Here is a 22,913-nt window from a genome sequence, read left to right as displayed (position 1 = left end):
GGATCTCTGCAGTCGGCGTGAACAAATCTTCATTCTACCCGTGTTTCATTTCTACCCAGACCACACAAATGGTTGTCTTGAATGATAGCGTGATGGGCCCCCCCGAGCACACACACGGTGTCTTGACATTTGAGTCCAGGTGATTGAGCGGGGCTGTGATTCAGGTGTCTCCGCTGCTGAATGTTTCACAGCGCTGACTGAGTTATGACCTCCAGGCAGCGGAGAAGGTCAGCCTTGATGCACAGTGTTGGTGGGATTTAAAGGAGGCTCTCTGTAGATAACCTCAGTGAACGACCTGACAGGTTTCCATTGAGGTGGTCAGAGTGAGTAACCTGCACAGCAGAGAGTTACATCAGGTGCATCCAGCAAGGCTCTAAGGACGTCGGCGTCGGTCCATCACTTTTGGTATCTCAACAACTACAGGATGCACTGCTGTGACATTCTGTACAGACCAAGCAGCAACCTCCGCATGTGAAGCCAATGAGCAAGTGCCTTAAACTTGCATTCTGTGTAATATCCAGCACGGGGGGACAGATTGTATAGAAGTCTATGAGAAAATGATCCTACTTCTCCCTTCTTTATTACCTCAGTAAAACATTTTCCTAATAAGGTTATGTTCTCAATCGCTAGTTTCAAGTCTTTTTCAACATTCATGCAGGGTATGTTTCAGTGTGTTGTACAGTACCTGCCTCTTCATCTCGTGCCACAATGAGCTTAATATTTGTGTGTTTTGAGCCGAATGTCTCGACTATCGGGTGGGTTTCTCTAGTTGATTAGTTAATAAAATGTCCAATACTTTTGGTTTATGACCAAAAACTCTAATCTTTAAAAGCCTGCTCGGCTAAGCATCAACCCTTCAGTTCATGCATTTCAAAGTTACTCACAGAGAACTTTGTAGGACTGTTGATTTAAACCGGCTGCGTTAAAGTATTATCTGCATCCACGGATCTAATGCACTCTGTGTAATCATGTTTATGATTATTGCTTAAGTATAGAATGAGAGGGCTTTTTTTTAAAAGATGGCATTTGGAAGAATCCTAACCTCCGTCCCTTTATTTGTGTCTCTAGGTGCCCCTGGTTGACAAAGGTGATCTCCCCCGCTGTGCCTCTCTACAATGGCCTGGTCTTCCTCTTCGTCTTGGCCAACTTCAGCATGGCAACCTTCATGGACCCTGGCGTCTACCCCCGAGGTTTGTATGCATGTCTGTGAGCGTGCACAGGAGTGTCTGCTGAGAGACAGTATTACCTGCGATGTTTGTCTGACATCTAAACATATCAGCGTCTGTCATGAGAGCGCAGACCTGCCCGATGTCTCACGACTCTATTATCCGCCTTACAGCGCATTAAAGTCCACACGCCCTCAAACAAGCTGCGCTGACTTATGCTCCTGATGCAGGGCCTCTTGTCCTCAGCGCCGGGTTAAGTGATGATGATTGAACTCATCCCCGGGGATGTTTGTAATGCGCTTGTAAATGATAAGCACCTGTCTTCAGGAAGAGTTTCCTCTGCTCATAAAGGGGTAATAATCATTAGGTTGTATAAAGCGCAGGTTATCTGCCTCCTCCGAGGTGACAGTGGCCTTCTGCTGCCCCCGCTGTGTTTTATAGACTGCTGAAGGATGAAGAGCATTCTAAGCTGCTGGTGTTATATCTCACGGGCAGCAGACCCACCACTTAAGGTTTCGTGTAAAATAAAGCCATTAAATGGCATCTGCTGAGAGAATCACTGCGTCATCCAGATTGTAAAAGTGAGAATGAGAGGTTGGTGTGTACTTCTCCCTTCAGCTCGTTGATGTATGGCAGAGCCATTTATTGTCATTGTTTGGGTAATAGGAGGGAGATGGCGGTGGCTAATTAGGCTGCACAGTTGAAATATCCGCTTGCCGTGAATGCAAATTGCTCAGTAAGTCACATTTTCTGATTCCCTGCTGGTTAAAAGGTGTTTGACATTCTGCAGGATCTCAGGCCTCTCTGAATAAATACTTACGTTTGAATAGAATGCTTGTATTTCTGTTCATATGCCTGTAATGAGTGCAGTGGGATCTTTGCTCTCTAACATTGTGCTGATGCAGTCATTTGATGGGTCTGTAAACTGGACACAGACACAAATATCCCAGAAGATGTTAAAAGACAGGAGGTCAATGAGTTTCATATGGACTAACACACAGAGAATGATCACGGAAGAACAATAACCATAATAAAACACAATATATGATGTTGCAGTTATAGTCGTACTGTTCTCAACAATCGCTGTTGTACCTGTTCGCTACGTGTTACCCCGGGCAACAGCTTCTATTCACCATGTGCATGTAAAAACTGATCAATGACCAACACTTATGCATGCTCACACACACACACACACACACACACACACACACACACACACACACACACACACACACACACACACACACACACACATTTAATAACCGCAGTAGAATCCCTCCTGATATCCGATATGTCCTCATATTGCTTCTCTGTCACTCAGTATTCCTGGAGCATTACATCCCATAATGTCAACGATATTCCTCCTGACCTTCATGCAAGCAATTATTTTTATCAGGGCAGATGTCAGCGATTTAAATAGGTGTGGTGTGTGTGTTGGTGTTTCTGTGTGCTCGCGTGTATAATGAACGAGTTGTGTGTGTCTTACGACCCGTTATGTTTGTGTAACAGGTGGTATTATGGGATGCATTGCTGTTAAACTATTATTATTATTATTTAATTAATATTATTAATAGATACATGTTATGTCCTGTAATATGTTGCCACTTTTCAAGCCTCTGGAGGGGTTTTATATATTGTATCTTTTATTATTATTATATGTGTTAATAATAAACAAACAATTTGCCAGATTACCATAATTATGCATAAAATGTATTTGATAAAGATTCAGAATGTATAGAGATACAATAAGAAGCAAATCTATTGCTCTTTACTATCTATTGGTTGTAATGAACCTGAACTGAATGTTCTTTGTGTAAATATATATATATATATATATATATATATATATATATATATATATATATATATATATATATATATATATATATATATATATATATATATATATAAGCTGTATGAAACAGGCCACTGCTTTGTCTGCTTCTTGCACCGAGCGACTGCTGTTTGTGTTCGCAGGCGGTTTACCTTTTTAAAATCTATTTGAAGAGACTTGACAGCCGTAATAACGGAGCAATCTTGTGTGTGTGTGTGTGTGTGTGTGTGTGTGTGTGTACATGTGTGTGTCTGGATCTCCCAGCAGTTATTATTGTACTGTGAAATTATTTTCTCAGGTTGGAGCTTCGTGTAGATTGTTTGCCCTTTGATCAGCTGAGAGACGTTTCATTTTTCCACCGCTGAAAGCTCTCAGTCACAGGAAAGTGGCACAGAGTACAAAGCGTCTCGTAAACACTGCGATGGACCGCAGAGTCGCACCGAGGGCAGTGAAAGAGCCACTTGTACTCTCATGCTGTACTTTACATGTCACGGGTTCGGTAACATGTCTAGGCCAGATAAAGCAAGCCTCTAACTGTCAGGGTTACAGGTTTAACTCCCGTCTGAACTTGTGGGAATGAAACGAAGTAGCTTCTGTTGTACATGAGTCACAGTGTGCGTGTTAATCAGTCTCAATGTTAAAAGCAGAATGAATAGTTCATGTGCATAAAAACGTTCTTTGGTCTCAGCGCTTGCTCTCTGCAGACAGCTAACGGCGGGGAAAGCTTTATTTAAGGTGCTCCCCTGTTGTCCCGTCAAATGCAATCATAAATCAAAGCCTGTTTTAATCACTACCACCATATGCATATGAGCTTTGTTAATGTGTCCGTGTGTGTGTGTGTATCTGTGTGTTCCCCCACAGCGGATGAGGACGAGGACAAGGACGATGATTTCCGAGCGCCACTCTACAAGAACGTGGAGATCAAGGGCATTCAGGTCCGGATGAAGTGGTGCGCCACCTGTCACTTCTACAGGCCGCCTCGCTGCTCGCACTGCAGCGTCTGTGACAACTGTGTGGAGGTGTGTGTGTGTGTGTGTGTGTGTGTGTGTGTGTGTGTCTGATGTAATTGCTTTTCCTCAACAATCTGAGTTCTGTTTGCATTAGATTTGATAAAAGATGCCGTTTGTTTGGACATATGTTTGTAGTTTTTCTGTCCTGCCAAAGATTAAAATCTGAGACAAACCCTGAAAAAATAATAATATATATATATATATATATATAATATAATTTCTAAATATCTGTTGGTTGTTTTGGCAAAAGAACGTCCTCATTAAATGTTATTATTACTGGCTTGAATATCAGCTTTTGGCAGCTTGAAGCATAAAGTACTATTGTTGCTTATTGCTTTAACCTGCAGGCAGTGTTGGATGTTTAGTAAGTACATTTATTTATTTATTTGGATCTACTCTTCCTGGGCTCCAAGTAAACATTACATCATAATATAAAAACACAATCATTAAAATCCAAGGCACAAACAAGCAAACTGCAGTGAAACATGTGATGCAGCCCGGAGATGAGAGCAGTACCGTTACACTCGGGGTACACATTAACTGAAGACTATTTCAAATGATCATATAGTCAGATATTAAGCAGCAAAACATGTCCTATTTGTAGAGCGTCTGGTGTTCTGTGCCAGCAGGTATTTCTTTAAACAGTTTAAGTTATGTAATGCGTGATGGCAAACCATTACATGATGTCATTCCTCTGAACATAACAGTATGCTGCCTTGCATTTGTTTTTGAAACAGGAAGTGAAAAACAGCCTCGCATTAAAGTTAAAGGGTCCTTTCCTTCACTAATGATCAACGTTAGGTTGAAATGTTTCTTGCCCCCTCACCTCAACCCAGAGCATTTAGCTCCCTAATTAAATTAGCCTTATTATTATTATTATTATTAAAACAAGCTTCCCAGGGAGAAGAGATGAAGCATAGGTCATATCATTGATTTACATTTCTATAAGTGTAACTCCCTTCCTCTCTCCCTCCGCAGGACTTCGACCACCACTGTCCCTGGGTGAACAACTGCATTGGACGGAGGAACTACCGCTACTTCTTCCTCTTCCTGCTGTCGTTGAGCATCCACATGGTGGGAGTTTTCTCCTTCGGCCTCATCTTCGTCCACCACCACCGAGAGAGACTGGCAGCCCTGCACACCACTGTCACGTATCCTTTACAGAAGAAGATGCTTCAGAGCTACAGCAAAGCAACCTTCAGGGGACATCTAGTTTTGTTAACTAAAGCTACTCAGAAAAAGCAGTTTAGAGTCATTTGTATGTTGAAATTGTAACAAAATATAATATAAAAAGGTCACAAGCAAATCAAATGCATGACATGCATACATAAATAAATTAAAAAGGGCTTGGGGCTGTGTCGAATTACAGTAGAGAAGCAATGATCAAATATGAATGTAGTTAACATGTAGTTAAACTTCTATCTTATTTACATGTAGTTCACTACTCCCCAACACTTTCTCACTTCAAAGCCTCTTCTGTCTGAAGCTGTCGACGGCGTTATTCTTACATCTGCTTGTGTTCTTGTGATCGTACGTTGTTGTTGTTGTTGTTGTTGAGCTTGACCTTCGTGTCCAGTCTGGTGGTGATGTGCATCGCAGGGCTCTTCTTTATTCCAGTCGTGGGACTCACAGGTTTCCATATGGTGCTCGTTGCTCGAGGTCGAACAACCAACGAACAGGTGAGCGCAGACGTTCTGAACGCACGCACACACGCACACACTATTGATCTGTTTCTCCAGCGAACGTCAACAGAGCTTCACACACACTGGAGCCCCACGAGCTGTGTGACTGCTGGCAGCCGTGTTGCTGCAGGGAAACTCTGAACTAGTTGGAGAGTCTTGACGAAGCAAACCTCTGGTCTCCACAGTGCAGCACTGGCACATGCAGGCGGATGATGCAGTCCGATTAGAGTGTGGACAGAAATAATCACTGTGCGCACGGACTATGTGACGCTTCAACAGAATGAATCAATGCGCTGAACCGCCGTGTGTATGTGTGTGCACGTACGTGTGTGTGTGTGTGTATGTGTGCGCGCGGTGGCCTTCCTCTGCTGCCGACTCTAAACGAGGCGTTGTGTTCCTCAGGTGACGGGGAAGTTTCGTGGAGGAGTAAATCCCTTCACCAGGGGTTGCTGTGGCAACGTGGATTATGTCTTATGCAGTCCCCTAGCACCGAGGTAAGATGCTTTATTATGCTGCATGTGTGTGTGTGTGTTTGTACAGTCGATGCTGTTCAGCTTTCTTCTGTCACATTTACCTCTGAGTTATTGTTCATGAGCGTGTTATGCTGTTGGAGAATATGTTTGTGTTATAAGGGGTGTGGATCATTCGGTATCTCAGGATTCAGTACATACGAATGCTAATGTCAGGATCTTCTCCAGTCCGCTGTGCGCTGATAAAGAGTACTTTTATATTTATATCAACTGATTGGAATAACGTAAGCACCCAAAGACAAACCTCAGACACAAGGTAACATTTATTCATGCTAAACTTAAATACAAATAAAAACGTTTTTAGTATTTCTCAATTCTCAGAGACTTGAAGAATAACAAGTTCAAGTTATACAAACAAATAAAAATGCTGCCTGTTACATAAACTTGGTCGGCTTAGGGTCGCTGCCTTTTTATTCCTCAGGAATTTGCCAATTTCAAAAATAAATTGTCCACAAAATAACAACAAATCACACAATAATCCTGCACACAACTTTGCCTTGTGTGCAGGATTACTATCTCGGTTCTTTTGTAGAAAAAAACAAGTTTATTTTGTAAAGAAATCAATTTTTCTGAATCTTAGAAGAGAAGAATCTCAATTATTACATGAATACATCCCATAATAATAATAATAATAACCTTTCATACAAGAATTGCAGCCCAAAATGCTTCACAGCAGAAACTTAACAATGAGTACAAGATTATACATAATAAGAGCATTTACAGAACAATAATCACAGTGTTGACGTACATGAGTCTGAAGTACCATTATACCTTTACACATTCAACGTTAAACCAGGTATAGCAAAACTTTATGAAATCATTTAAATTAGTTTAAAGTGGCACCATTAAAAGGCTAAAGTAAAGAGATATAAAATATCACTATTAAAAGGCTAAAGTAAAGAGACTATAAAATATCACTATTAATAGGCTAAAGTAAAGAGATATAAAATGTCACTATTAATAGGCTAAAGTAAAGAGACATAAAATATCACTATTAATAGGCTAAAGTAAAGAGATATAAAATGTCACTATTAAAAGGCTAAAGTAAAGAGATATAAAATATCACTATTAAAAGGCTAAAGTAAAGAAATATAAAATATCACTATTAATAGGCTAAAGTAAAGAGATATGTTTTTAGTTTACTGTTGAAGATATTGAGCGAGCTTGCCTCCCTGATGTCTGCAGGTAAAGTGTTCCATAGCTTTGGTGCATAGTTGATAAAGGCTGCATCCCCAATTTTCTTTTAGAAGTTTCTGGGAACATTTAATAAACCAGTAGTGGATGATCGTAATGTTCTTGGGGGCACATAGTTGATTAGAGAGTTGGCAGTGTAACTTGGTGCGGTTTCCATTTAGGGCTTTGTATACAAGAAGGAGGACCTTAAAGTCAATTCTAAAAGTTACTGGAAGCCAGTGTAGAGCGGCTAACACTGGACTGATGTGGTCTCTCCTCTTGGTTCTAGTCAGCAGCCTCGCTGCAGCGTTTTGGATGAGCTGAAGTCTCTCCGTTGTTTTGTTTGGAAGGCCGGTAAAGAGTGCATTACAGTAATCGAGTCGGCTTGAGATGAAAGCATGGATTAGTTTTTCAGCATCCTTTTGATTTATAAATTGTCTGATTTGAGCTATATTTCTAAGGTGGAAGAATGATGTTTTTGTCACCTTGTTTATGTGGGATTTAAAGATTAGATCTGAGTCTATGATAAGACCAAGACTTGTAACTTCAGGTTTAATCTAAGGAGTACGTTTCCCCATGTTATTCAGCATCATCTCTCTTTTTGTTACAGGACCTACTAGTAGGATTTCAGTTTTGTTCTCATGTAATTTTAAGAAATTATTGCTCATCCATTTATTTATTGCTGACAGACAGGTGGTGATGGCGTTAATAGCTGTAGTATCATTTGGTTCAGCAGAGATGTACAGTTGCGTGTCATCTGCGTAGCTATGGAAGCACACATCGTGTTCTCTAATGATGTCCTCTAGTGGAAGCAGGTATAGGGAGAACAGTAATGGACCGAGGCAGCTCCCTTGTGGAACTCCAAAGTGGTCATCATGCTTCTCTGACACATGATCTCCAAGCCTGACAAAATACTTTCTCCCTCTGATATATGTTCTGAAGCAGTTTAATACACAGTCAGAAAGACCAACCAGTTTTTCTAGACGATTAATTAGGATGTCATGGTCGATCGTGTCGAATGCTGCGCTCAGGTCTAGCAGGATAAGAATTGAGACCTTGTTTATATCAGAGTCTGAGGTCACTAATTATTTTAGTCGGAGCAGTTTCGGTGCTGTGGCATGCTCTGAAGCCTGATTGAAATTCCTCCAGGTTGTTGTTTTCTTTAAGAAAGGAGTTTGTTTGGTCCGAGACTATTTTTTCTAGTATTTTGCTGATGAATGGAAGGTTAGATATTGGCCTATAGTTGGTCAGCGTATTACTGTCTAGGTTAGGTTTCTTTAGCAAGGGCTTTACAAAAGTGCAGCCCCATGTTCCTGCAATAATAATGTAGTATGCATGTTCTGTGAGGTGGTTGGGAGGTGTGTATCCAGTTCTGCCAGCAACCCTGGGGGGAGGCAGATGGCTGAGCGAATTGAATCACTGTAGAACAACAGTTAATGGGAAACAGAGCGCAGAGCTAATCAACATGCTTTTTACACACACACACACACACACACACATACACACACACACACACACAACACACACACACACACACACACACACACTCAAAGCATCGCTAAAAGCCCAAACACTAGTTTTACAACCCATAGGGATGAGTTTTATTCCATAAAAATCAACAGTGTGACAGCAGCAGGTGTGTGTGAAATGCTGTGTTACAAGCATCTGGTGTTAAGTTGTTGCATCATCCCTGATGGAAGGTTTATGCTTTACTGAACCGTTGACTCAAAAGAGAAGTCTGACTGCAAATCAGTCACATTCATTTAGTAACGTGGCTTTTTTTATGAAGACTGCTTGGGAAATATGTCCATGTTTTATTCCCCATGCTTCCACGACATTAAATATTAAAGCAATTACTGTACACTGACAGCCTTTAATTATGAACAGGCGCTTATGAACACTCACTGAATGCTGTTTATCAGTCTGGAAGTTTGGTTTGAAATGCTGAAATAACACTAGTAATGTTTCTGTGTACATGTCCATGTTTTATTTCTAGGTGTTCATACATATACATTACATACGTCAGGTCATGCAGCTGTATACATCTGTATAATAGAACATTCTCATGTAATCCCAATTGTTTATTGCATCTGGTGTCACTGCAGATAACACTTTGAGAAGTTATTCTGTGTGAACATAAAACACAGTCATTTCTAATCTTTAGAAATACATTTATAGAAAAGTGACGGTGCAGTTACACCAGATTACGAATTCAGTTTGCAGCAAAACAAATGTAGACTGTGCAGCAGTCATGAAGACAAACCTAGTGCCCCCTCCTTTGCATGAGTGGTGTATACTTTGATGTGAAGTACTGTGATAGTACATTGTGTGCTGTGTTACAGAGCTGCAAGCATCCTGGTGAAGAACTGGACATTTCAAATGTAGTGGCAACGCAGACTATACTGAAAATTGTAAATTGGGAAAGTACTGTGACAATAAAGAATATTTTTGTTCATGCCCGTTCGACGCAGGTACATGTTGGACCCCAAGAAAAAGCTGCATGTCAAAATCCAGCCCCCGTTCATCCGCCCTGACCTGTCAGAGAGGCAAATCACCATCAAGATCAGCGACAACGGCATCCACAGCACCATCATCAGCTCCAAGGTTAGTTACTCCGTCTTCTGCAGGGGTGTCGCCATATTCTCCTGCTTTACTCCCACAGTCTCGTGTCACAAATGTGTGACACGAGACTGGTTCACAGTTTCCTACTTTAATACAGGCTCATACTCAAGGCAGCGTATCAAAGGATACAGACTAAAGTAGAGTCAGGAGAATTTCCTTGTTTCTAAAACAGGATATTTATAGACACCTGACGTCAAAGCCACTCACACGTAGGAAGGGGGGGGGGGGATGAATCTGTTTTATATACTATGTTTATATGGGGGATTTTAAAGGCAAACCTGTCTCTAAAAACTAGTATTAACTAAATGTCTTGCAGAGAATTGTAAATGATTTGATATATGTACTTTAAGGAGGCGTAGCATCAGAGTGGGGCTCCTGGGAAGAGAAAGTTCAAGATTTATTTGAAATTTAGCAGCAAAATAGAAGATTGCCTCTGATTTAAAGGGGAACTCTAACAATTGTACACATCAAAGTTTGTTTACAGGTCTTGGGGGGTAGCCTACAACTGCATATGTAAAAACAAGTGTATAAATGTGTTTGTGGCTCCAGAGGGAGCTGCATGAAGTCTGATAAACTGCCTCAAGCGTCAGTGGGTACAGAACGCTAGACGTCTGGGGTTGTGGAGGTAGAAATAAGACTTCTGCAGCCCGCTGCTCATCTCTACTTGGAGCTACATGAGCTACTAGTATAACGCAACCAAACCACTGAATTAAGTGTTACCAGACGAGTTGCTGGATAATGTATGGAATAAAAAAGATGACATCTAGTTCTGTGCAATGCTAAATAAGTTAAGTACTTAAGTTATTTTTTCAACAAATGAATGCTCTTTTGAAAATAAAAAAACTGTTATTACAACAGTGAGATAATTCCACCATTTCCACTCCATTAGCCACTACAAAACAACAAATTAAGCAGCTTTACTATCCTACAACCATCTGTGGTGCAACACATGCTCCTCTCTATTTCATCTGCTGTTCCTCCACCTGTTCTGGATGTTTTAACACCCTGCTCTCCTCCCTGTAGTCCAAAACCAGCCTTGACGGCCTGGACGAGAAAGAAACCCAGCCGCCGCTGCCGCCCAAAGCTGACCGGTACAACCAGCTGAAGGGTCAGCTGACCTCCGGCGAAGGTAAGAAACACGGGAACAAAGCCTCCCTGTGTTCACCAACAACTCTCCTGTCAGTCATCAATCTCATTTCTCGTTCCTGTGTGGGCTTGTACTGAGCAGCAATTACCCAAACTCCCTCTGAGCATCACCAGTGTCCCAGTGTGTGACTGGCTTCTAGTTTAGCGTGATAAATGTGCCCCCCAGTGGAAGGTCAATGGCCTCTTTTTATGCCGAGCTGGAGGAATAGGCGTGATTTGAGGACACAAGTCCTGTTCACTGAATCAGCACTGGATTTGTGGTACAATGGAGACATTTCAGAGTGAATCCTTGCAACATGAATCATCACCACCTTTTTTTTTTTTTTTTTTTTTGGTGGTGTGTGTCAATGGAGCTCTGCCACATGGAGGGGTGGGAGAGCGATATTGTCTAGAATCAGGACTCTAACTAAAAGAAAAAGTAATCTGCGTAAATTAGGAATTGTAACATATCCTATTGCGGTGATGGCTTTACAGCTGAGCGTGTTAGCCAGCGCTAACACGCTCTTTGTACTGTTGCACTCAATAGTATGAAGTGTTGATAATGTACTGTATAGTGGGAATCTAAAATAGCAGGTTCCCTCCTGAGGATCTCAAGTGCCATGGTGCATCATATCAGGGAGTGAACGCTTCCTGCTCCTCCATGGAGCACCATCACCGCCTGCTGGTGCTTCAAAGTACTGCAGCCTAAAGTCTAAAGTGTTTGCTTCTTTAAAAAAAAGCTAATTAGAGATCTCAGAATTTGTGCATGTGCCTCAGAGCAGAGGTGAATGAAGTATCTCTTACTTCAGTAAAAGTAGTGATACCACAGTGTACAAGTCCTGGATTCAACATTTTACTTAGTGTTCAATCTTAAACTAACTAAGGTTATCATAGAAATGTAGTGGAGTAGAAAGTACAATACACATGCAGGACATGACAATGCGTACATCAACATTGTACTTAAGTACAGTCCTTGAGTAAATGTACTTAGTTGCTGTCCACCGCTGCCTCAGAGCCACATGCGGAGGTAAAGATCAGGCAGTAGATGGACAGCTGGCTGTTGCAGGACTCAAGCGTGTTGCGTGTCAGGCACAGAATGGACTCTTACCTTCTGACCACTCAGCCACTCCAACTCATGGTCTCTCTGTAGGAGTTGTGATAGTGTGTGTTTCAAGAGGTCAATCCCTACAGCCTCTTTCCTCTGGTAATAGAAGTCTTGTCTTTCAATCAGCGCTCCTGTAATAGTATCCTTTCTATTGCCTGCAGAGCGTTAACTCTGCTCTTCTTTCTGCGTGTGTTGTAGATAGTTGTCTTTCTGGAAAGACACATCCTTCCACTCCAGCCATGTACAAGTTCAGGCCGTCCTTTGGCACCATTCCTAAAGTCCACTACCACACTGCTGGAGAGAAGGTAAGACATGAATATGTTTCCTTATGTTCCTAATAGCCAGGGGTTTACAGTTGTAAAGGACAATTCCTTCACATTTCCACTAAGACGTGTTTCTGCTCCTCAGATTGTGATGCCAGATGACCGGAAGACCTCGGCCATCATGGAAGAGAGTGTCCGTGGTCACGACTACCGATCTGAGCCCAACTTGGACCTGCCTGAGTACACCAATGCTCCGCTCCACCGCACCTTCCAGTCCTCTCCTCACCAGCTGGACTCTGACCCCCTGACCTCCCACTCTCTCAGCCTGAAGCAGGATCAGCGGCGGCCGGAGAAGGGCCAGCTCCCGGCGCTGCAGCCGCAGACGCTCACCTCCACCCCGTATAAGAGTGTCTTCTCGCCCAACACGCTCTCCAACCGTAATGGCAGCTTGTCTTATGACAGCCTGCTCAACCCCAGCATCTCCCCAGCCACTGCCAGCGAGTGCATGGCCCATCGTGGTATTCCCTCCACGGGGTTCCACTCGCCGTACCTGCCCACCAAAATGTGCCACATCCGGGAACCTGAAGTGCAGAGGCACCAGGTCACCTCCACCTACAGTCCAGTGATGCAACCCAGGGGGATGGGCAGGCAATCCCCTCACCTACGGGAAAGGGACCCATCCCCGGTGCGCTACGACAACCTCTCCCAGACCATCATGGCCTCCATCCAGGAGCGAAAGGAGATTGAAGAGAGGGAGAAGCGGCAGATGCTGCACGGGCGCTCCCAGACCCATATCTATGCCCAGGACTCTGGTATGTTTGATGGTGGTTATGGCTTACCCCCCAATGCTTGCTACCCAGAAGGGCCTCGCAGTACCGTCTCCAGAGGCCCAACACCCCCGGCCTATGGAGGCTCCAGGGACAACCTGATGGGGGTCGGGCTGGTGAGCTATGGGCAACGAACCCCTGCGTTGCGCCATGCCGGGTCCACGCTGGGCCGTGCCCCCAGGACTTCATCCACCTCCCTGCACACAGATCACAGTAGCAGCCAGAGCAGGGCCGCCTGCCCTGAGGGCCTCTATCGTTCCCCCGCCCACCAGCCCCACTCCCCTGCTATGCCCCGATCCCCCTCCTACTCCCATCAAAAACTCTCCTACATCAGTGCCCTAGAGAGGACAGACTCACCTCGTCTGGGGGGCCCAAGGTATGAAACCTAACGTTACCCCTGTGGGACTGCATGCATTGAACGTATTCTACTGGAAGCCTGCTCCTTCTGCTGGACACAGCCGGAGCTCCATGGCACTCGTGTCCTAGTCCTAACTGAGGCAACGTGTAGCATGTGTATCTGGTGTATCTGGTGTATCTGGTGTATAACTGTCATGTCCAGTTATTGCTGTTAAACACTGTCTGGTGTGAATTCTTGTGTTTTCTGACTTACAGTATATGTTTGCCTTTCTAGTCAAATATCCATTTTTGTATTATTTCACAAATTAATAAAGTTGTGTAACTCCTCATTTCTTTTTGTTTTGCATGCTTTCCATCTCCTCGTCCAACCTCTCCAAGCCTCACTAACGAGTACACTTCCAACTAATCATCCATGTTGCTCTTCTTTCCTCTCTGTCACTTCACACCAAGACGAGTCCTCTGCATGCTGCCCCCACCTTCATTGTGTTGAATCTCTTTGGCTCTTTGTGTTAAAGATGTGTCCTCCTTCTTCTCTTTCCACTCAGAGAGGCCATGAAAGTGAACGGGCAGATGGACTGCCACCCCAGTGCCCAGGGTTCCACCCTCAGCCCGAGTCGCCACAGTAACGTCAAAAAGGTGACGGGTGTCGGAGGCACCACCTATGAGATATCAGTGTGAGCAGGGACGCCGCATCCACCTCCAACGACCACCCTGCTGCAAAGAGATTCTCTCCTCTCTGTTATTTTAGTGAAGTCTAGAGAACAGGGGCACAAAGCACTCCCTGTTTTTGGAGTTATTGTCCAATCAGAGGATCTGCTCTGTCCGCCCTTGTCTGGTTCTGTCTAGCCAGATGCCCGTGTGTGTTCGTACCAGAGGGAGTGTCAGTTGCAGAGGCTGTATGTGTGAGGAGTGTCTTGTCGTTAACATAATGTTGGTTGTAAGAGTGGACCGTTAATGTTATTACCGTTCTCTCCCAGCTGTGTGGTCGTGAAGCGAATGTTGTTCCGAACGTCACACACACTTTGCTCCAGCGAGCGCTGAAGGCCAAACTAAAAAAGATCATCGGACCTCTGTGAGAAATCTAATGTCCTTTCAGAGTCACCTCCAGAAGTCAAGGTGCTTCTCATTCATATCATCTGGAGTCGCACAGCTTTGAGAAGTGCCGGAGGACCGATCAGCTCGATCAGCTCGATCAGCAAACAACTGCATTTGCAACACGAGAAGAAGCTGGAAGAAGTGGTGAAAGTCCGACTGTGTCATGTCTGGTGGTTGCGTTCTAGATTCATTGAGAAAAGCTTTCAACGTAAAACGAGCTTAAATTCCTTCTTTGTCAAAAAGAAAAGTCTCAGGATTGAATGCAACCAGCAGAGATGTTAACTCATACATCATGAATGGCTCCTTCGTCTCATATTATCAGGGCTTGAGTTTAGCCCCCTTTATTCCCTTCCTGAAGGTGCAGAACATCGTCATAGGTTTGTTGGTTTGCAGTGAAGTGAAGGTGACGCAGGGCAGATACACTAATGTTCTGAAGGATCAGAGTACCTCACCCCGAGAGAATGAGTCCAGCACAACCAAAACAACTCGTTTATTTTGTGTGTTTATAATCCTAGGAATGGAAAGGTGTCGAGAAACAAGCCATTGTCCCATGTAGTGAAATGATTACTGGTCGCCCATTCATTATTTTGTAGTTTGTTTCATTTTTATATAGCCAACCTTTCAAAAGCTGTGTTTGATACATATTTTTTTATACTAATAACTAAGCCTTTACTTTACTTTGAGTTGTTTTTGTTGATAAATTATAAATTGAGTAAATAAATGGTCATAATGGGTCAAATCCAAACAAAGGAAATATAGCTTGTTCTGCGTTGCCGTGTAAAAAGTATGATGCAATGTAATTACAAGGTGTGTGATGTGAGGAAGGGGAAATATTAAAGTCACATGACCCCCGATGTGTGCTTGTACACAAGTCAAGGATTTCAGTGCCAAAGTGGCCACACACCCCGTTAGCTTCTCAGAAATGGTGAATGGGTGACATCACGAAGACTGTAAATGTCAAATCCATCAGTTTGCAGCAGCTGTCTGGCACAGCTCCAGTATCGCCTGCCACTCGGAGATGCAACACATTCTTTGTTTGCTGTTAATTGAAGACCATTAAAATGAACTGATGATATCTAAGTGGAAGGTTTTTATTTATATTTTGCGCCAACTGAATATGAAAAAGAGAATTTACGCGGATGTAAAGTGGGAGAGTTGCATCACAAACCATTGTTGCCTTTTGAGAGGAAAAGCTACTTTTCACACACAATGAAATGAACAGTATGTACACTAAAGGACAATGAGCAAACTTTAAAGGGACAGCCCCCGCCCCTCCCAAAATCAAGAATATATTTCCTTTTAACCCGTAGCGCTATCAGTCCAGATTGTTTTGGTGCGAGTCGCTTGGAAGAAAACAGTTCCTACATGAAGCTGCTCACAGGATCTGTGGCTTGTTTTGGGCGACCGGGTCCTGACTTCAGGAAAGAGACATCGTTGAGTTTAACAAATGTATTTGTTAGCATCTAGTTTTACTAGATTGGAGTCTCTGATTGCAACTCGCACCTAAACAATGTCGATTGAGCTCTACAGATATGCATTTTCATTTTGGGGGTGAATTATCCCTTTAACAGTTGTGGAAGAAATGTACAAGGTAATAAATGATCTTAATTAGAAAATGACATTCATAGATTCCTTTGTCCAGAGATCAGGGTGCTGTGCTTTCTGACAAGGCTGGATGTTATCCAAACTCGCTTAGTTGCAACCTTCTGGCGGGTATGGTCTCCCTTTTCAAGGTCTCACCCAACTGCCTTACCATGAACACAGTATTGTGAAGGATAATCTATCTAGTCATGTATTTCTGAATTGTTTCTTTTTAAGGCTGTGGTAAACAGGGATACTATTTTTTGGCAAATCTGACGTGTTAATGTGGAACAGCCAACTGGAACACCGTTTAATGCTGAGTTGCCTGAAAATACCCCAGTATATCACGACCGCATATCAAAACTCTCGATGTCATTCCTCTTTAAGATGACTGCCATTAGTCCAATGTACTTTTTTGGGGGGCTGGACATCACTGCAGGTCAGGGATCATTCCTGACATTAATCTGTTTCATCAGCCACCAGCTGATTTTGTTTTCTGAAGCTCAAATAGAAAGTTTAATGTGTTAAAATATAGAATATACTATAAATGTAAATGCGTTCCTATTTTTGTGAAGAGGAAATATTTCCCAATGAGCAGAGTAAATAAAGTTTCCAACTCTTTGAGTGAATGATTCTTGTGAGTTAAAAAAGGTACACCTGCACAACATGATAGTTATTTCTTTTATAGTTCATAGATGTTGCTTAATAACAGTTGAAGTGACATTTTAAGAAGCCAAAATGCAATCCAAGCATCAGGACTGTATGCAGCCAGTCACATGATCTGGTTTCAACTCTACACCCCTCAACACAATCTGGTTTCAGTATACAGCGCTGTATTATTTAGAGCTGCGCATCTCATCGTTAGCTATCCCAGGAATCGAGGGATTTTTAATACGAATGCAAATTTGGTCTTTGACAGCTTTTATTCGAAGGTGGAGGAAACATTTCAAATCATTTGAGTGCAAATGAAAAGCAACATTTCATCCATATACATGTATTTACAGATGCACTGGCACTTAGATGCACTTTGGAGGCAAGGTTAAGAACTCAATTAGTGGAAAGAAAAGGAGGGTGGTGAGCACACAGATCAGATAGGGCACTCTGTTACATATACTCTACATGCTTACAGTCCGGGAATGTTATGATCTAAACAACACAAACGCAATGTCCTGGTGAGGAACTTAAGTCAGAGCATAGCTGCATCAAACTCTGATGAACCGTTGACTTTGGACTTAATGGTTTTCAGATAATTAGAAACAAAAAAAAAAGGAAAGAAATGAAATGCTTAGATAAGTGCATCTGATTGATATCCAATCAGTGGACACTGCGATCTGCAGCACGCATCTGATGCCCCTCAACTGTCTGGAGTGGATTCCTCTTCTAGTCAGCTCCCAACAGAACTAATGAAAGAAGGAACCTACAAAGAACTACTTCTACAAGGCATCCACTGAGAAGTCTTCTTCACCTTACTTGCTGTTGTGGAAGTGACAGTGGACAGGCTAAGAAGGCCCACTGAGATGCATCATGGGATTTTATATTTCTGCACCTCCACAATACCTGGTCCCTGACCCTGTGCTGCTAACAAGCAGGCTACATTATCTTCTTCCCCCTACTAACAAACTCTGCTTCAGAATAACAAAACAAAAAATACCCCAATGTGGGAATTATCACTGTCACAAGCCTCTTTTCAGATGACAAGGGTGGAAAGTGTGGCATTCCATGGTGCAGAGGGAATGAGTGGGCTTCTTTTGTTTCCTTTCATAAATTCACTATCTTGTATCCCCCCCCCCCGACCCCGCCCAGTGGCATCAATGACTTGTGATCTTGATGCAAAAAAAGATAATAAAAAACGAAACTAATAATATGCAAGTGTCCAAATTCAGTTCATTTAGAGTCTATTGTAGAAAAAGAGGAAAGACTGACAAATTGAAAATCATCAAAGCAAGTTCTTGGTTCTCAATTCTTCTCAGCCTCCACCTCCTTTTTCTCATCTTCTTTCTTCTCAGTCTCCTTTTTGACCTCTTTCTTCTTTTCTTCTGATGCCTTGTCTTTTACAGAGAGTTCCTCCAGCTTCTCCGCCACTTTGTTGGCGCTATCAGTATTGCCTGTGGCAAAACAGTAAAATGTGCAGTCAACTCGATGGTACGTAACTTTGTCTTCACAAAACATTCCTGCTATTTTCACTTTGCATAAGTCACGTCTTAGGAAGGTTCCCCTTCTTCATACAGCACAACGCATGCAGTGTATCGTTTTAGATTAAATCAGAATTGTAGCAGAACATACTGACACCAGCCTTCACAGAAAGCCAGCTGAGTGTAACGTTCTGCTTGGTAATGTCGCAGACAGAAAAAGTTAAATGCCGGAGTGAACAGCAAAGAACAGAGTTATGTCTGCATCCTTGTGAAACGTGTGCACAAAAACACACACTTCCACATTAGTTGAGAAACATCTTACTGTAAGCCTATTCCTGATAAAACCTTTAGATTCATGTACCTGTTTCCCCTAGACTTTTTCTGACCTCCTCCTTGCACTCATCAAACTTCCCCTTGAACTTCTGAGCATCTGTAAACAGAACAGAGAGTTAGTAAATACTATATACATATATACATCAACGTGCTGTTGCATGATGGCCGACGAGGCGGCTTCATCGTGATGCATTGACGAAAACCTGTAAGAAAGTAGCTGCTGGAGTTTAAATGCAGACAACGGGCTTCTTACTGTCGTGAATCACTTTAATGTGATCACTATATCATCGGATTGGGCACTTTAAGTGTAAAATTGGATTAGATGTATAAATACTTACTTTCTGCATTTAAAAAGCGTATTGCCAGAAGTTCAGGTTTGGGGCTTTCGTCAGCATAATCTGCTAGTGTGTTCCACACCCATGCCCTGTCACTGCCAGCGTTGGGCTTCAGCTCCATGTTAGGCACAACTGTAGTTCACAAGAGGGGGGATAAGGTTAACATGTGGTTGCAGAGATATACGCACATACACAGCAGGAGCTCATTGGGCTGGACGATATAGCCGAAAATGTTATCAGGATGTATTTTTATAATGCTTAATTCACAGTTTGGTAGGTATTGCAGAGAAAAGTAAAGTAAATAATGTGTTGACATTGCATAACACATCTTCTACATCTATTCCGTGACCACAAACTTTACTTAGACAAGCCGCCCGTGTTTCATAACGGACGCCATCTGCACTAGTGCCACATTACACACACACACTAGGTGCATTCATGCAGAGCCTGCAGTGTTTCCCTTTTAGCTGCCTACTCTTGTTTCAACATAAGAAAGTGGAGATAATGACAATCTTACTTCATTGTAGTGCTGGGTGCATGTCTTCTAAATCTTAACTCTTTATTAATTCGTAGTTTGTTTGGGAGAATACAAATATTCAGTATAAAGCACTTACATGAGCACGCCTGCTGTTAATGTAACTGAGATGGATTCTTTGTCAACCAGTGAACCTACAACATAGTTTAGGATGTCACAGACAACTTCTCGATCGGTGAGAACACAAAAAGTGAAACTGGTTTGCTGCTGCAGAATGCAATAACCTGCAAATTGAGTGCAAGACTTCCTGATTCCCTCATCTACACACAATGTTTACCACATACCAGACTCGAGGTTTCTGCAGATACACTGAAACATTTAAATAGCGCGATACCATACTACTACAGTTTGAGATACATTTTGGAAATAGTTATTTTAATTTGGGCTATTATAATCTGTTGATGTTTGTTTCCCCCCTCTCTTTGTAATTGTATTTTGTTTTGCGATATAAAATAGCAATACAATTTTAATTTGTCAGCTTGACTCACTGTGATGATTGGCACAGATCTTCAAGGTTCGGTCTCTCCGCATCAGCAGGCGGATTGTGCCCTTCTCTTTGTGTTTCAGCAGCTTGACGTCACCGGTTCCTCTCTCTTTCCACTCTGGTGGGTCGTTCTCAGAGGCAAAACGATATAGTTTAGCCCGCCTGGAGGAAGAAAAAAAAGATATACTGGTTACCCAAACAGTCTGCAATTAATAGATCACAACACTTCTGTGACAAATACATGCAAGTGAACAAAGAACACTAGTCATACAACTTACATTTTAAAGAGTTCCTCCTCGTCCTCTTCTAATGTTTTCACATCCTGCTCAGGAAGGGACACGATTGGCTCAAATTGGGGATCATGATTAGACTCCTCTACAGTTTCTGCAGTGGTTTCATGCTCCTCCTGGTCCTATAAGCAAACACAATGGATGAGTATAATAATAAAACAAAAAGGCCAGTTATCTGTGTCAGACATTCAGTCAATTAAAAGTAATTAAGCGTGTGGAATAGGTCCAGTGAGATTCTTTAAAACTCACTGAAACAAAGTGAGTTCTGACAATTGACCAACAGGCCAGGAGTGCTTCAATGGAGGGATTTAAGAGCTCATTGGTTAAGTATAGCTTTTGTATGAGAACTGGCAAAGCCTTTAGTAAATCGCTAATGCTGAGCCAAGCATCTTTAATTCTATTTGGAGTTTCATGTTCTCACGTTGATGTGGATACGATTACATGCACGGTACTAATGTAACATGAACACACACTTCATGCAAAAATGACTCGTGGTTAAAAAAAAAAAACCCGCTAATCGTTAAAAGTGCGCAAGTTCACGATCTGTGACAAAGTGTGAAAAGACCCTGAGGGAATAACTATGTACTGTGTCAATTAGCGGATGCAAAACTGACCAAACGCGGGAGACTTTCCTTTCTTTAGGGTAGCAACCCGACTTATACCCCATTATGCCCCGGGCCCCAAGTTAGCGGTTAGCAAGGTAGCGCTAACCAACTGAAAGCTAACAGCGCTGCAGCCACAGAGACCGCTATAACGGTATAATTAATGTCATACAAAAGGGTCACTAGCTTGAAAGATTAGATGTATATATTAAATCGTCGGGTTTGTCGCAGTTGTAATTTACCTTATTGTTGTTATCAAATAGTTGTTGAACTTTGTTTTTCTAAGACAACTCATTTTGAAGTTGCCTAGCTAACGCGAGATAACGAGGCCTTTCACTAGCATGCTAGTCGAGAGCTAACGATGATCGTCCGTATTTCCACATCACGGTGTGTACCGTGAACCGGTACCCCCCTTCATTTGAGAGTAGTTTAGTGGACATGATTTTTAGGCTAACTGGCACTTCACTCAGGGAATCATTGCGAGTGCTAACTGACCGATAATACGCAGTCACGGGCTCCAGCGCTATGCTAGCAAAGCTAACAGTAGCCAACAAATGTTAGCAACTGTTGTGCTTGGCAGACAAAGACAGGGAACCCTGCTAACCTCTTTGTCTTTGACCAGCTGGTTACATGCAGGTTGTTAAATATCCCGTTCAGGTGGCTGACGACTGCGACAGTTTAGTTAAATCCTCGGCAGAGACGTGCACACTGCAGCTAATGATCAGTGTGTGAGGTTAATGTTAACATGCTGACTGGCTGCACACTTCAGAGTACTTCTGAGCTCACGTTAACCCCGGAGGAATACGTTAGAGTATAACATGTAGCTCTGGACGTTTCTAGAAGTCTGTCAACAGTGTGCTTGATCTTTAAACACATATTATGGCCTTGAAAACACATTAGCTTTTCTAGCAACACGAAATACATCATTCTCGGTATATCTGTCTCGCAGCTTCCTTTACAAACTTTGACGAATTACAACATATTAAATACGTAGTTTGTCACACAATTTTGGTTTCAAGGCGAACATAATGCATTCGATGACTTAAAATGCGTGACCTCACCTTCGGGTCTGCCATATTAATGTAGATGTTTGTAGATTATGGAAGTAGTTAGATAGATTCAAATCCCGGACTGGCCGCCGTTTCCCCTCAGCTCCTCACTTCCTGTTACGGCTTTGGCGCGACGAACTTCCTACGTATGGTCGCGCGCGCACCTCTCGCGTCTCTGGTTTTCAAAATGTTTTCAATCAATCAATAAGAAGTTTATAATAGAAACATCATTATATAAACTTCTTATTGGTTGATTGAAAACTTGCACTGTATGTACTTTAAACATGATAGGATGTAATATATTGAAATATGATGCAACATTTAAGAAATAATTATATCCATGAAGAGAAAAGAAAAAGTCAAAACTGGATCAGCATTTTCAAATAAGCCAGGACAGGACATAGGTAAACTATTATACTTTGATTTTTGTAATATCAAAATAAGGTGTGGGCCCCCTGTATATCCCTTATCCCACTCTCTGTGCACATGTATACAGTAAAGAACACTTGAGAACAGTACACATATACAACATAACTCAAGGCCCTCAAGAGCAGGTAATAATAATAATAATAATAATAATAATAATAATAATAATAATAATAATAATAATAATAATAATAATAATAGATTCCATAGTCCAGGCTTAAAACAAAGGGTGATCATGCTTTTACTAGTGTTTAAAGCACACCTGTTTTCTTTTATCTCTCTCTATTTGGCCCCTTCTTATTGTATTCTCTGTGTATAATGTTATTTTACATTTTTGTTTTGTTTTATAATACACTA

General features: G+C 42.2%; 2 protein-coding genes across 2 annotated transcripts in view; one reads left to right on the top strand and one right to left on the bottom strand.

Annotated features, from left to right (window-relative positions):
• Nucleotides 1-15,864, top strand: part of zdhhc8b (zDHHC palmitoyltransferase 8b) — a 55,889-nt gene extending 40,025 nt beyond the window's left edge. Inside the window, exons 2-11 of the mRNA XM_029439480.1 lie at nucleotides 1,069-1,190; nucleotides 3,862-4,019; nucleotides 4,989-5,161; nucleotides 5,587-5,689; nucleotides 6,095-6,186; nucleotides 9,867-9,999; nucleotides 11,041-11,146; nucleotides 12,446-12,552; nucleotides 12,656-13,713; nucleotides 14,240-15,864. Of these exons, the coding sequence (XP_029295340.1) occupies nucleotides 1,069-1,190; nucleotides 3,862-4,019; nucleotides 4,989-5,161; nucleotides 5,587-5,689; nucleotides 6,095-6,186; nucleotides 9,867-9,999; nucleotides 11,041-11,146; nucleotides 12,446-12,552; nucleotides 12,656-13,713; nucleotides 14,240-14,372 (2,185 nt within the window). The 3' untranslated portion in view covers nucleotides 14,373-15,864. The remainder of the gene's footprint in view (nucleotides 1-1,068; nucleotides 1,191-3,861; nucleotides 4,020-4,988; nucleotides 5,162-5,586; nucleotides 5,690-6,094; nucleotides 6,187-9,866; nucleotides 10,000-11,040; nucleotides 11,147-12,445; nucleotides 12,553-12,655; nucleotides 13,714-14,239) is intronic.
• A 1,173-nt stretch (nucleotides 15,865-17,037) lies between these two features.
• Nucleotides 17,038-22,299, bottom strand: ranbp1 (RAN binding protein 1). Its single transcript, XM_029439481.1, has 6 exons — nucleotides 22,143-22,299; nucleotides 20,468-20,601; nucleotides 20,194-20,351; nucleotides 19,174-19,302; nucleotides 18,864-18,932; nucleotides 17,038-18,475 (listed from the first exon to the last, which is right to left on the bottom strand). Exons 1-6 carry the CDS (start codon nucleotides 22,155-22,157, stop codon nucleotides 18,327-18,329), a joined length of 654 nt encoding a protein of 217 aa, XP_029295341.1. The 5' UTR covers nucleotides 22,158-22,299; the 3' UTR covers nucleotides 17,038-18,326.
• Between the last annotated feature and the right edge of the window lie 614 nt (nucleotides 22,300-22,913).

This window comes from Cottoperca gobio, chromosome 9 (assembly GCF_900634415.1).
Source record: "Cottoperca gobio chromosome 9, fCotGob3.1, whole genome shotgun sequence".
Taxonomy (NCBI): domain Eukaryota; kingdom Metazoa; phylum Chordata; class Actinopteri; order Perciformes; family Bovichtidae; genus Cottoperca; species Cottoperca gobio.
This window is presented reverse-complemented; position numbering and strand designations above follow the sequence as displayed.